General features: G+C 46.4%; 1 protein-coding gene across 1 annotated transcript in view; it reads left to right on the top strand.

Annotated features, from left to right (window-relative positions):
- LOC130389010 (AP-3 complex subunit beta-2) overlaps window positions 1-13,721 on the top strand; it is a 67,534-nt gene that overhangs the window by 38,548 nt on the left and 15,265 nt on the right. The window contains exons 13-24 of the mRNA XM_056598669.1: window positions 54-186; window positions 711-820; window positions 1,135-1,311; window positions 1,723-1,909; window positions 2,212-2,342; window positions 5,383-5,497; window positions 5,976-6,153; window positions 7,117-7,285; window positions 8,302-8,389; window positions 8,826-8,935; window positions 12,283-12,511; window positions 12,887-12,971. Of these exons, the coding sequence (XP_056454644.1) occupies window positions 54-186; window positions 711-820; window positions 1,135-1,311; window positions 1,723-1,909; window positions 2,212-2,342; window positions 5,383-5,497; window positions 5,976-6,153; window positions 7,117-7,285; window positions 8,302-8,389; window positions 8,826-8,935; window positions 12,283-12,511; window positions 12,887-12,971 (1,712 nt within the window). The remainder of the gene's footprint in view (window positions 1-53; window positions 187-710; window positions 821-1,134; window positions 1,312-1,722; window positions 1,910-2,211; window positions 2,343-5,382; window positions 5,498-5,975; window positions 6,154-7,116; window positions 7,286-8,301; window positions 8,390-8,825; window positions 8,936-12,282; window positions 12,512-12,886; window positions 12,972-13,721) is intronic.

Below are 13,721 nucleotides of genomic sequence, written 5' to 3'. Positions count from 1 at the left end.
CAGTCTGTGTACCTGTGTGTCGTATTGAGAGGACTTATTTATTATGTTAACAGACGTACATTAAAAGCATGGACAAGGACTTTGTAGCGGCCACGATCCAGGCAATCGGTCGCTGTGCCACTCACATTGGGGAGGTGAGGGACACCTGTCTCAACGGCCTGGTGCAGCTGCTGTCCAACCGCGACGGTCCGTACCCAGCTCCTCCCTGCACCGTATCCCTCTCTGTTTTAACCTCCCTGCCTCTCTTCCACACATGCATCACAAGATCCCAGGTGGTAATGGAACCTGGCCTGCCGCTAGAAGGTGTAATGCCTTCGTGGTTAACGCACTAGCCGGCTTTTTCTCTTTCACTTGAGCTTTTATCCAAAGGGACTCTGAATTAATTAAGGAGCAGGTAGGGGTAAGGGGAGCCGACTAACCTAGACACTACACTATCCGGGGGGGGGGGGGGGGGGGGGGGGTATAATATATACTTTAGATAATATATGCTGTGCTTCACACAAATTAACCACATATTCTCACATGCAAAGCAATAAATAGATTCTAGATAGAATAATAGATCTCTGTGTGTAGAGCAGTGCCTATATGACTAAAACAGTGACATACGCCTAAAATGAATAATTAAAGATTATTGTACGTGGTGGTGAACACTGAGGGGTTCGCTCAGCTAGTTGTCCTCACACCCCGTGTCGGGGCTGTTCTCTCTGCAGAGCTGGTGGTGGCCGAGTCGGTGGTGGTCATCAAGAAGCTGCTGCAGATGCAGCCCGAGAAACACAGCGACATCATAAAGCACATGGCCAAACTGACGGACAACATCCAGGTGCATTGTGGGATATTTGGATGGGAAATGTATTGATGGTTAATTTTCATTTCCATAAGAGGAAATGGAGAGAATTCCTATTTTTTTTAAGACATCTAAATGCGTAGTGCGTAGTTACAAAGTCAGAATATTAACAAGAAAGTTTCAGAATTTTTGTGTTGATTTAAAAAAGAAAAGTTTGTTTGCGGATAATAGTGAAGTTTAACATATATGCGTTACCCTCAGCTTTGGGGTTTCTGGTGCCTACAACAATGGTGGCTTCTACAAAGGTAGTTCTCCATCCAGAACTGAGTGTTTGTCTCCTATGTTCCCAGGTGCCCATGGCGCGAGCTAGTATCCTCTGGCTCATCGGGGAATACTGCGAACACGTCCCCAAGATCGCCCCGGACGTTCTGAGGAAAATGGCCAAGACCTTCACCAACGAGGAAGACATTGTCAAACTGCAGATCATCAATTTGGCCGCCAAGCTCTACCTCACAAACTCCAAGCAGGTGGGAACCACTTCTCTCATGTTATCGTCACGGTAGTAGACGAGTGAGATTGACCCAGGCACCATGGTCTATTGATTGTACCGCAACGGAAAAAATATCTAATATGACTTCCCATGAAGATTAGCCATGAAAGCTTGAAAATGCTGTTTTAGTGTAATGGTCTCCACACAGCCACTTGCAGCATCTCCTTGCTCTGCAGTGCCATGATGCTTCACACTTTGTGTCAGGTGGCTCTTGAGTCATTGCACTTTTGATGTTTATTGTTAATAACCTTTTTAAGTTACTTTTATCTGCATACACACGTAAAAAACAACAGTATTTGCTTGATTCTCAAAAGGGCTATGCTCACTTTCGTGCCTCTCTCTCTCCTGCCCTCTCTCTCCCCCTCCCCCTGCCCTCCTCCGGTCACAGACCAAGCTGCTCACTCAGTACGTCCTGAACCTGGCCAAATACGACCAGAACTACGACATCCGGGACCGGGCTCGCTTCATTCGCCAGCTCATAGTGCCCACGGACAAGTGCGGGGCGCTCAGCAAGTACGCCAAGAAGCTGATCCTGGCTCTGAAGCCGGCGCCCATCCTCGAGTCTCCCTTCAAAGGTGCGGAACATCACAACACGGCATCCTTGTGCCGGATGCCAAGGACGTCATCGTGAACCACATGGGATCATTTTTTCATTTCCTGGTCTCATGGTTTTCAGTTTTTGTTCTGGGCTGTATGGCTTTATGGACAGGAAAGTGTTACAGATGGAGAATGAAGTTATAGCACAGGACGACAGGTCATCATTAAACTCGGGTTGAGACAAGGCGCAACCTTGACGACATGGTCAGCACACCAGCATTAGATCCCTTCAAGGCTTTAGATTTTTACGTTGATTAATTTGTTCTTTATTCCCTGCCAGACCGGGACCACTTCCAGCTTGGCTCCCTGTCCCACCTGCTTAACACCAAGGCGGGGGGTTACCAGGAGCTGCCCGACTGGCCCCAGGACGCCCCCGACCCCTCCGTGCGCAACGTGGAGGTGAAGGAGTCTGTGCGTGCAGTGGGAACAGTAACATACAGAGACCCCGAGATGAGAGCAGCTGGTGGTGGTGGTGGTGGTGGTAGGATGGAGGGTCGCCCGAGCCAGCCCACTCCCACCTCTACCCCCAGGATGTGGAGGGGAGCGAGGGGGTCTTGCTCCCTCCAAACAGGGCAGTGCCTCAGAGCGGGGGTGGTTGCTGGGTGGGGGATGGGTGTCTCATAGCACTGACTCCAATACGCCCGTTGTACGTTCGTACAACGGGACATGTGGTCATCTCTCATTCACATACCAGTCACATCAGCATGAGTGTTGCTTGAGCCCCTTTACCTGCACCCCATCATGTAGATCAACAAAGGGATAGAGTTCAATAAACTCACAGTATCAACACAGTGGGGGGATCTCTGGTTGATATTAAATGTTCAAAAGGCTTTGACCATGAAGCTCAGAACACAGTAGAGCTTTCCATAAGAGCAGTCATATAATTCACAATGAAGACCAGAACCTTCTCAGCCCCTCTCTGCTGTGCTGCTGTCCCTGTCGGTAGCAACATCCTCTGCGATTCCCAGGTGATGCTTCACCTATGGCCCAATAGCACATGGGTCCCTGAAGAGACCAGGCAGGATGGCTGGTTCAGGCCCTCTTTAAAAACACCTTCCCTTAAAGCAATTATAGAGTAATAGTTGTATAGATGGATGACATTTCTGGCAAAAAAAATTGCTGGGTTTTCTGGATGACCCCCACAAAATGCACCCCTTCCTATTGGTCCATCCCCTCCCCCTCATGTGCCATTGGTTCATAGCTGAAGATGTCACATGATGTAAACTATGCCATCTGATCCAGCCTTTGACTGCTCATGTCGTCCGGCTGGTATCCAATCACACCAAGGGTCCAGTGCTCACTTCAAGGCTCTTTCACTTGTCATGTTAACAATGTCGTTTTTGGTTTCTCATTGAACATGTCCAAAGTGTACCTGTCATATGTCATTCAGATCGTTGCTCAATGACACCACATGTGTACAGTGAAGAAGGATGCATGTGCTAATTCTAATTGCTTTCTGGCAGGGGATGCTGCCAATTCATAGATGCAGATGATTAGCAAATAGGCATACGCTCCTGCCTGCTGAACTCCTGGAGGACTCACCCACTGACTTTTAACAGTCACTGACATCCATCTCTGCCTCCCTCTCCCTCTCCCTCTCCCTCTCTCTCTCTCTCTCTCTCTCTCTCTCTCTCTCTCTCTCTCTCTCTCTCTCTCTCTCTCTCACACTGTACATGACAATGCTTCTGCAGCTAGAGGAAGTGTATCCCAGTGAGCAAGGCCGGATTGGCCTGCTGGGAGACAGGCGAGAGGTGCCCCCCGACCCTACTCTCTCTCTCTCTCTCTCTCTCTCTCTCTCTCTCTCTCTCTCTCTCTCTCTCTCTCTCTCTCTCTCTCTCTGCCTCTCTCTCTCACTCTGTGTGGGAGTGCTGTGGTTCGGTTTTGATAAATGACTACTCTCAACTCTCCTTTCCCTCCCCCCTTCATTATACCATGTTGAGGTAAACAAGTATGAGCAGCTTTTACTGCCAAGTGGAAGCTTCACTTGCTGTCTATTCTTATTTGCCGCATGGTCAACAAACAATCTATTAGTTGGTATAGGCATCAGAAATGTTCTAGTTAACAAAAAATAAATAAAGGAAACATTTTATTTTAAAATATGCAGCTGGAAAGGTGTCTCTGGAATGCCCTTTACTGTTCTCCCATGTCTCCCATCTCAAGTCACAACCTAGTCAGACAGTGCCTCTATCTATGCTTATGCTTTCAACAAGATGTCCCTCCTTACTTTTTCTTTGAAATCTCCTATTACAATCCTTTTGTTTTCTTTTTCCACGTCTGCCAGGTTATTACGCTGCTCGAAAGAGTCACAAAATTAACGAGTGTGAGTCAGTCAGTGTATCATCTAACGCCCTTCTCTCTGAGCCTCCGTCCACATAGCGCCAGAACCCAAGTGTCTTTTGATATCCCACCTTGTAACCTATAGTTGCTGTACTCTGCTTAGCCAAACCTAAGTCACCGGCACGCTTACTTCCCCCCTCTGCAGTCTTTACCATTACTGAAGTGACTCTTTTCAGAAACATTTTACCATCAGAAAGCTTTTTAAACTGGGGGGAATTACGGGAGTCTCAGACAGAACAAGGACAATTAGATACATTTTATATCAATATCACTTTAAAAATTCACCACCAATGCTTCGAACTTAAAGACTTGTTGTACTGTAAGGAACTGCAAGTACAAATAATATGTTTGGTTCTACGTTATGGCATGTATAATATTTATTAGCATACCTAATCGTTCTCAAAAGAGATCACTTCGTCTAATGGAACTGTGCCATGTTTTGAACAAATCAATTCCAAAACATTTCTGCAACTGGTCATGAAGGCATTTCCTGGTTCTAGCATTTAGTTAAGAAACCTAAAGGGGCGGGGGGGGGGGGGGTAATTACGCAGGCATTAAAGAGTAACCGCACACTAAACTACATTTGCGAAATTGCTGCTGTCTGCAACATCCAATGCATCTCAAGGTAATATGTGGAAAAATACGCTAGATTCATGTTTTCTGTATTGTTCAAATATATGAAAAATAACAACTCTTGTCTATTACTAAATAAATAACAATGTTTACATCCACATAGGGTTAGGAGACATAATTATAACTTTTAAATTATAATTTTAGTCATTTAGCTCTGTTCATTCATACAGATTATCAATGGATGATACAATATTACCTGGAGATGGCAGCAAACCAAGCAAAGCAGTCACTGCAATGATACTCTTTAATGGACCTTTAGTCTATGGATACGGTCAGTATCCTAATTTGGAGACAACTGTAGACTGGAATGGCTGCCTTTACTTGGCTGCATCATCCCGCCAGGCAGAGGCGTTCATGGCCGTGCTGATGTTTACTCCTGCCCTTCAACCTTGCTTTGGTCTGAGAGGGTTTGTTCAACCGAGCTCCAATGATTGGTGACGCCTGTGGTTGTCGTGGTTGTGGTTTGTTGTTGTGTTGCTAGGTGCCTGAGTGGACCAAGTGCAGCAGCCGGGAGAAGAGGAAGGAGAAGAAGGTGGAGAAGCCGTTCTACTCCGACTCTGAGGGCGAGTCGGGGCCGACAGAGTCTGCGGACAGCGGTAACTCAACATTTTACGTGTACCTCAGTCTGGATTGTCTGTTTGTTTAGAGGGGATAGCCTGGAGATCAATTACTGACTGCTGCAGACGATAAACCTTGACCTGAACAAAGCACGAGCCTTTTGGTGGATCTCAAGCGATATTCTTTTTCGACTTTTCCCTTTACTTTAGATTGTTAGATGACGTATGTATGCATGTTTTACATCCGCTAACCTAGAGAAATCTAAGTCTGATCCAGGGGGAGTATTTGCGCCCACCGAGAAGGCCCCCCAATAAGTGCGTTAAACAGCTTGTTTGCGCTCACTAGACTTCCGTAACAGTGTGACGTCAGACTGCAGTGGGCAGTGTTGAAGTGCAGAAGTCCCGCCTCCCGGCTACCCGCAATGTTTATAACTTCTCGGGGGGGTGATTTTGCAGACGCATGTGCAAAGCGTTCAACCAAGCGAACCGTCCTGCTCTTTTTTCCCCCAATCTGCAGAGTCGGACTCTGCCAGCAGCTCGGCCAGCGGCAGCGAGCAGAGCGGCTCAGGGAGCGAAGAGAGCGAGGAGAGCGAGGAGCGCTCCGACTCAGATGAGGAGGAGGAGGAGGAGGAGGAAGCCAAGAAGAGGAAGACCCAGAAGAAGGAACCCATCGAAGCGGTGCAGCAAAGTGAAAGGTAGTACATGTCTTTAGATGTTCTGATGGGGGTCCCCTGAGAGAGAGGGCCTCAATATCATATATTCTGATTTGTACGCTGAAAACCATCATGATTTCTTTTATGTTAAGCACACCATTTATTCTAGGATCTAGATTCATCTCTGTCGGCAGACACACACACACACACACATGCACACAAGCACAAACACACACACACACACACACACACACACACACACACACACACACACACACACACACACACACACACACACACACACACACACACACACACACACACACACAAACACAGTTTACATAGTTGACATTTCCCGCTCAGAGCGGGGGAATCTTCTATTAAAATGCAAGACACTAAGACGTTTGCAAGAATGAAAATGTGGCTATTAAACAGATATCCAATTTGCCTTTTTGATAGAGAAATACATAAAATAAGAATGTCCACACCATGGGCAGTTATTTTGGTCATCCTTGATCAATCTGTCAGACTATAGAGGTAGCCCCAGACAGACGGCTGGCCTGTGCTTCTCCTGTTAACGGAGCATAGCAGATAATCTATGAAAGCCTGCATTGACACAGGGATGAGAATGTAGTTGGCACTGTGGTGCGCAGCCAATCTGGAATTGGTAACTGAACATCTAAGATCTACTGATAATGTCATTTGTAGATGTCCAGAGCTGACATCAAGAACTCTTTTGAGCGCCCTCATACATCAATTATACAGTTTAGATTATTTCACAGAAGGCACTAGGTTGCTTTCTTGGTGACAAACTGTGAATTTAGAATCCAGATTCTGGCAATTGGGGTTCATAATGCAACATTTCTTAATTGCTTTTAACAATAGTTGTAGTCATACTAGTTTAACACTCTGCAGGCTGCAGCCTTCCTGTTTTACCCATTTTATTTACTCTCGTTGTAAAGTGTATGTATCATCGTTACTGAGTCTTGTCTCTTCATCCCCAAGTGAGCAAAGCAGTGAAGAGGAAGTGAAGAAGAGGAAAGTTAGCATACCTCCGCCGAGGAACGTGTCCGAGTCGGAGTCTGACGACGACGACGACAGCCCGTCAGACAGCAGCCAGGACTCAGAATCTGAGGATTCTGAGTCCGAGGCAGAGGTCAAAAAGAAAAAGAAGGTCAGAGGATGACGAATAATGAGGTCTTTAATACACATTAGTGATCGACCGATATATCGGCCGATAATTGATAATATAATCCGCCGATATTTGCGTTTTTTACGGAGATTTTTACGTTTTTCCGGCATGATTTACAGACAGTTCAATAAATGTTGATTTTTTTTAAATTGAGACATTGTAACATTTGCTATGATCATTGTATCATTTTTATGATGTACATTGAGGGATGCTTTGCCTGGAAATCCAGACCCACATCTAGAAAGCTGTAGGGTCTGGCAACGAGTAATGAAAATAGCCCAACTTGAGGGGCGGCACCAAGCATACATTTGAAAATATCACTGGATAACACACATTGGGTAACACTACGACCATCAGAAGAATACAAGGGGTGACGTATCAAGACCAGTGGAGCTAACCAATAGATAAGACTCTTGCCGTATCCGGTCGGTAAAACAGAAACGCTTTTGGCCCGCCTATATTGATACATCGATGTGATTGATTGATGTTCTGTGCCAGGGGAGGCCCAGAATATACACAGAGTATATTGCTCGTTCCCAGAGTGACTCGCTTAGCAAATTCAAATTGTGCTCTCGCGAGAACTCTGGATTTCCAGGGTAGTATCGGCTCCAAATATCGGCTCAAGAAAATCTGTATCGGCGTATTGGTTATTCGGCTAAGGCTGATGAAAAAAAATCTGCATCGGTATCGGCCCTAAAAAATCCATTTTGGTCGATCCCTAATACATTTCATAGAATAAAGACTACATTTTGGAAATGTTATGATACTTTATTGGACCACTAGCTGATATATTTCCATTTGCTGCAGTCATCCCTCGTTCAGATTTAGATTTTCTCATCTTTGTCACCAGACTGAGTGGATTGAGTTCAGGGTGGATCGGTTTTCTTCAATTTACACAGTCAAATAAATCAGACATGCAGATAGGGCAGATATGTTACAATCTAATAAGATGGGTTCATTCATGTTTCTTGTGAATGTCATTTGATTGGTCCACACAGATAACTCCGCCCAAAGCACCCACTAAACCAGTGAAGAAAGAGGGCAAGAAGGAGAAGAAGGAAATGTCTCTCCTGGACTTTGACGACTGTAAGTCACTTGTTCCAGTCAGCGCTGTGTCTGGTCTGTGTGTGTGTGCATGTGTGTGTGTGTGTGTGTTCAGACCGCCACTGATTCTCACCGTGCAGAAGCGAGTCATGGGAATTCTTAACGTATTGATTTGAGCAAGGTGAACGGATTGGTAAAGAAATGTGCTGTAACCATGCAGATGACACGTAGATTAGGATGACTTGTGACCAACCTATACTAAGGTCGGTCACAAGGGAATGTTTGCTGTGCTAGCTGTTGGTCCATAAACTTTGATTTTTATCGTTTCTTTTAAATCTCATACCATGTATAAACATCAGAAGTAAACTAGACCGACCAGATAGCCCCTTGTTACGACTGCAGCATTTTAACTAAACAATGTAACTCACCCCTCTGTCCTTCTCCCCTTCTCTCCCATGCCCCCGCTCACTCCCCCTAGTCGAGCCCACCCCCTCCCCCCAGGTGACACCCGTGGGTAACTTCCTGTCAAGCAGCCTGGTGACGGACCTTGAGGGGCTATCTCTGACCGACACCGTGCTGTCTCCTGCCGTAAGATCCCCAAACTGCTCCTGATATGTTAGCACATCTAGACCAGAGGCTGGGGCTATCCATCATCTCCAGTCCAACAAAGGGATTCACCATCTCTCATTCCACATGAGAGCTGTCAGCAGTCAGTCAGCAGCTGGCCAGCAGCCGGTCAGCAGTTGGTCAGCAGTCATCAGCAGTCAGTCAGCAGTCGGACAGCAGTCAGTCAGCAGTCGGTCAGCAGTCAGTCAGCAGTCAGTCAGACAGCAGTCGGTCAGCAGTCAGTCAGCAGTCGGTCAGCAGTCAGTCCGACAGCAGTCGGTCAGCAGTCAGTCCGACAGCAGTCGGTCAGCAGTCAGTCAGCAGTCGGTCAGCAGTCAGTTATCAGTCAGTCAGCAGACATCCAGCAGTCGGTCAGCAGACACTCAGCAGTAATACAGCAGTCACTCAGCAGTCGGTCAGCAGTCAGTCTGCTGTCTACAATGCACTTGATGCATTCGCGCTCCTGCGGCCGGGATACAATTCTTATCGGGGGTAACTACATTGGAACGACACCGGAATGAAAACAAGCCAATGAAATGAGTAACAAGCAACAATAATAATAATAATAAAAATAGATTTTATATAGCGCCTTTCAGGATACTCAAGGTCGCTTCACAAGAGTGGGAGGTGAGGGTGTATGTGTAGGCAAGTGAGTGAGAGTGCAAAATGCGCAAGGCGCTGGGTAGGGTCGTGAGTTAGGCTATTGTAAACTGTAAGGAGTATAAAGTACAGATAATTGCGGAAAATGTAGTCAGTTACGTACTCAGATAAACTCAGTTAAGTATAGATACCAAAGTTTCTGCTTAAAGGTCCCATGACATGAAAATCTAACTTTGGGAGGTTTTCTAACATAAATATGAGTTCCCCTAGCCTGCCTATGGTCCCCCAGTGGCTAAAACTTGCGTTTGGTGTAAAACTAGCACTAGCTGTTCTGCTCGCCTTCGAAAAAACGGAGGCTCAAGCGCGCTGATTTGGAATGTCTGTGCTCATGACGTCATCAGGAATCTCAGCTCCTCCCCTTACTCTGCCTGGCCCGCCCAGAGACGTTGGCCCACCAATGAGACTCGACCGTGCGAGCGCCACATGTGTGTGTGTGAGTACACACACTGTAACGCAAGTGTTTCTTGTCGGTTCTTTGACGTGTCTTGTATTTCCACAACGAGACTGTCGTGGGGGTTATCTGAGCCATGGTTGAGAAGGAATTGGGGGAAAGGAACTTTGGTTTGACTCGCTGAAGTACATGAACTGCGACATGCCGCCGGTTGCCGCGAGGCACCATCGCCCGGCAGCGGGCAGCCGGCAGCAGGCAGCGCGCGGTTCAGTCGACTTCAGGTTGATGTGAAATTGGAAGAACCAGAGACGTCGCAGAACCCGACAAAGTCGTTTGTGATTCATAATATCGTCTGGAGGCGCACACAATATGTTATATGATATAGATATCTATGTATTATATGGTATTATTTAGATATAGAGCTCCAGGACTGTAACGCAAGTGTTGTACACTTCCTTGTTATTTGGATAACCCTTCTGCTGTTGGTGTGATGGCGCATAACACGTCGGACTCTCGTCTCTGGTATTTCTACAACGAGACTCGTATTGGGGGTTATCTCAGCCAAGGTTGAGAATGAATTGTGGGGAAGGAACTTTGGCTTTGACTCCCTCAAGACCATGAACCACGACAAGGAGGAGAAAGGGATCTTTGCTGGGCAGCGCTTATGCACCTCCGCCTCCGGCGGTGGTCCCTCAGCGGGGCTCAAGCAGGAGACATTCGCCGCCAAAAATCCCTTTCTCCTCCATGTCGTGGTTCATGTTCTTGAGGGAGTCAAAGCCAAAGTTCCTTCCCCCCAATTCATTCATTCGTGTTATGCGCCATCACACCAACAGCAGAACGGTTATCCAAATAACAAGGAAGTGTACAACACTTGCGTTACAGTCCTGGAGCTCTATATCTAAATAATACCATATAATACATAGATATCTATATCATATAACATATTGTGTGCGCCTCCAGACGATATTATGAATCACAAACGACTTTGTCGGGTTCTGCGACGTCTCTGGTTCTTCCAATTTCACATCAACCTGAAGTCGACTGAACCGCGCGCTGCCTGCTGCCGGCTGCCCGCTGCCGGGCGATGGTGCCTCGCGGCAACCGGCGGCATGTCGCAGTTCATGTACTTCAGCGAGTCAAACCAAAGTTCCTTTCCCCCAATTCCTTCTCAACCATGGCTCAGATAACCCCCACGACAGTCTCGTTGTGGAAATACAAGACACGTCAAAGAACCGACAAGAAACACTTGCGTTACAGTGTGTATTCACATTGATGTGGACGTTGAAGAACCAGGAACGTCGGAGAACCCAACGCGGTCGTTTGATATTCATAATATCGGCTCACACAGCTTTTGGCCGTGATAATATATATTATATGATATAGATATCTGTGTAGGCTATATGATAATATTTAGATATAGAGCTCCAGGACTCCCGTGTGTTCTAGAATATTTACAGAACACGGCTAAAGGGTGTGCGCCTCGCCATTGCGATACATCCACTGTAAACAGAGCGCATGGTGGCTGCAAGCTACTCAGGGCCACACGCCCACCCTCCTCCTTGACACGCCCACCGAAACAGCGCATTTGGGGGAAGCTCAATGTGCGACTGGCTCGGAGTGGCTGTAACTCTGCACCACGGCTGAATTTAGGGAACGTCTTTGAATACTGTGTTAGTTGCCCACTAATACCTATATTAAAGAATACATAAAATAGCATGTCATGGGACCTTTAAGTAATGTAATGAAATATTTGTACTTCGTTACTTGACACCTCTGAAAAACAATAAACTAAACATGTAACAGACATGGATATCGTTTATGGGTCTAAGTCCCTCCCTCATTGTGGCCACTCACCACTCAACCTTTGTAACTGTAGTGGAAATCCCTTGACCGGAGGACCCTCCCTCTCTTGCCACTAAACCCATGCTACTGAGGCGGATAGCGTTCCCTCCCTAGAGGGCTCAGACGTCCGAGCGCTCTTTCTTTCAATGAATCATGGGACGCACCTCGTTCCAGGTGCTCCGTCCTGAGAACACTAGCACTGGAAATCACGGCAGAACAAGGGAGCATAGTCTAGTGCAGGGTGTCCCCGAAAACACCCTGAAAAATGTCAATGTAAAATACTTGTTTGATGTAAAACTGCCAACAATACACATGACGCAGAAGTGTTCAATTTGAGGCCACAAGTGAGCCAATTTGAACACAGACAATTTCTATAATAATAACTTACAAATGACAACCAAAATGGCCACCCTCCCTCCCTTTCCCCCTCCTCCAGACGATCTCTCCGTCCGGTTCACTGAAGAGCTACGAGCTGCTGCACCGCATCACAGGGGAGGGTCTGTGGGTGGAGTACTGCTTCAGCCGCCAGCCGTTTCTCCCTGACCCCCACATGGTGGCCGTGCAGATCCAGTTCACCAACAGCGCCGCCACCGAGGCCAAGAGCCTGCGCCTGGAGGAGGCCAAGCTGCAGTCCGGCATGCGGGTCAAGGAGTTCCCCGAGATCGGTCAGTTCAGAGGGGCCCGGGCGGTGGTACCGGGGTCGGCCACTAGGAGGTGCTGCCCTTGGGGAGCTGCTTGCAGAGGGCTTTGGTTTACAGGATCATTATTTTCTTGCCTCTTTAAATGATGAGGAACAAATGGCTAGATTGACATTATTATCCAAGTCCAGGAGGAACTACTACATATCTATTAGTAGTGTAGGTGCTGCTGCACAACCAAAATAAACAAAAACAGTACAGAGATTTCACGGTACAGAATATCAAAAGTAACCCTAACTCTTGTCCCAGTATAGTCACACAAGAGTTGGTATAGTCACCAAAAACTGCATACGACCTAAAGTGCCAGTGGTTGTATTGAAGCTTCTCCTTCTGTGCTGACAGAGGTGCTGCCAGCAGGGGAGAGCGCTACGGTGGTGATGGGCGTCGACTTCTGTGACTCCACCCAGGCAGCCAACCTGCAGCTCTGGTAAGAGTGAATCTACTGGTAAGCGATGGACCCTTAACACAGGTCCTGTTACTGACAGGAGGTTAGGGTTAGCATTACATTTTTGGGACATTTGGTGGCTGTTATTCTTGTCTTTTATAGCAGCAGAATGACCCATTAATATGCACCGCCATACATAAATCCAACGGGCCCTTTATACATTTTATGAGCTGTGTTGTGATTCATACTCAGATCTTCTCACTGTGTTGCAGGTTGTCTTAATGAAATTAGATCATTTGAATTTGCTTTTAAATAGCAAGGCTCTTGGGCAGGAACTAAAACCTAATAGTAGTAAATAGTGCTGTCAGTTAAACGCGTTATTAACGGCGTTAACGCAAACTAATTTTAACGGCGTTAATTTTTTTATTGCACGATTAACGCAATTTATTATTATTATTTATTTTTTTGGCTCAAAGCAAAGAAGCAGTAGCCTGACTGCTATGTTCAAGGCAGTATGTTTGTATGTTCATCGTTTAATTGCACTATAGGCTTTTTTTTTGTATCGTCCTGTTTTGATCAGTGTAGGCCAATGTTGTTATCAATAAAAAAACATTTGCACAAGGCAAGCCGATGCACTTCTCCATGTTGGTAAGTATGGAGCCAGTTTCCTGCCATAATTCAAACCTGAAAGTTTCAAACGCTTGTAAGTCTGGGTTTGAAAACTCAACACCTTGTAAAAAAGGTTTTGCAACACTGAAAAAAGAGATTATAACCTGAAATTAATTCCAACAA

The sequence above is a fragment of the Gadus chalcogrammus genome, chromosome 9 (assembly GCF_026213295.1).
Source record: "Gadus chalcogrammus isolate NIFS_2021 chromosome 9, NIFS_Gcha_1.0, whole genome shotgun sequence".
Taxonomy (NCBI): Eukaryota; Metazoa; Chordata; class Actinopteri; order Gadiformes; family Gadidae; genus Gadus; species Gadus chalcogrammus.
This window is presented reverse-complemented; position numbering and strand designations above follow the sequence as displayed.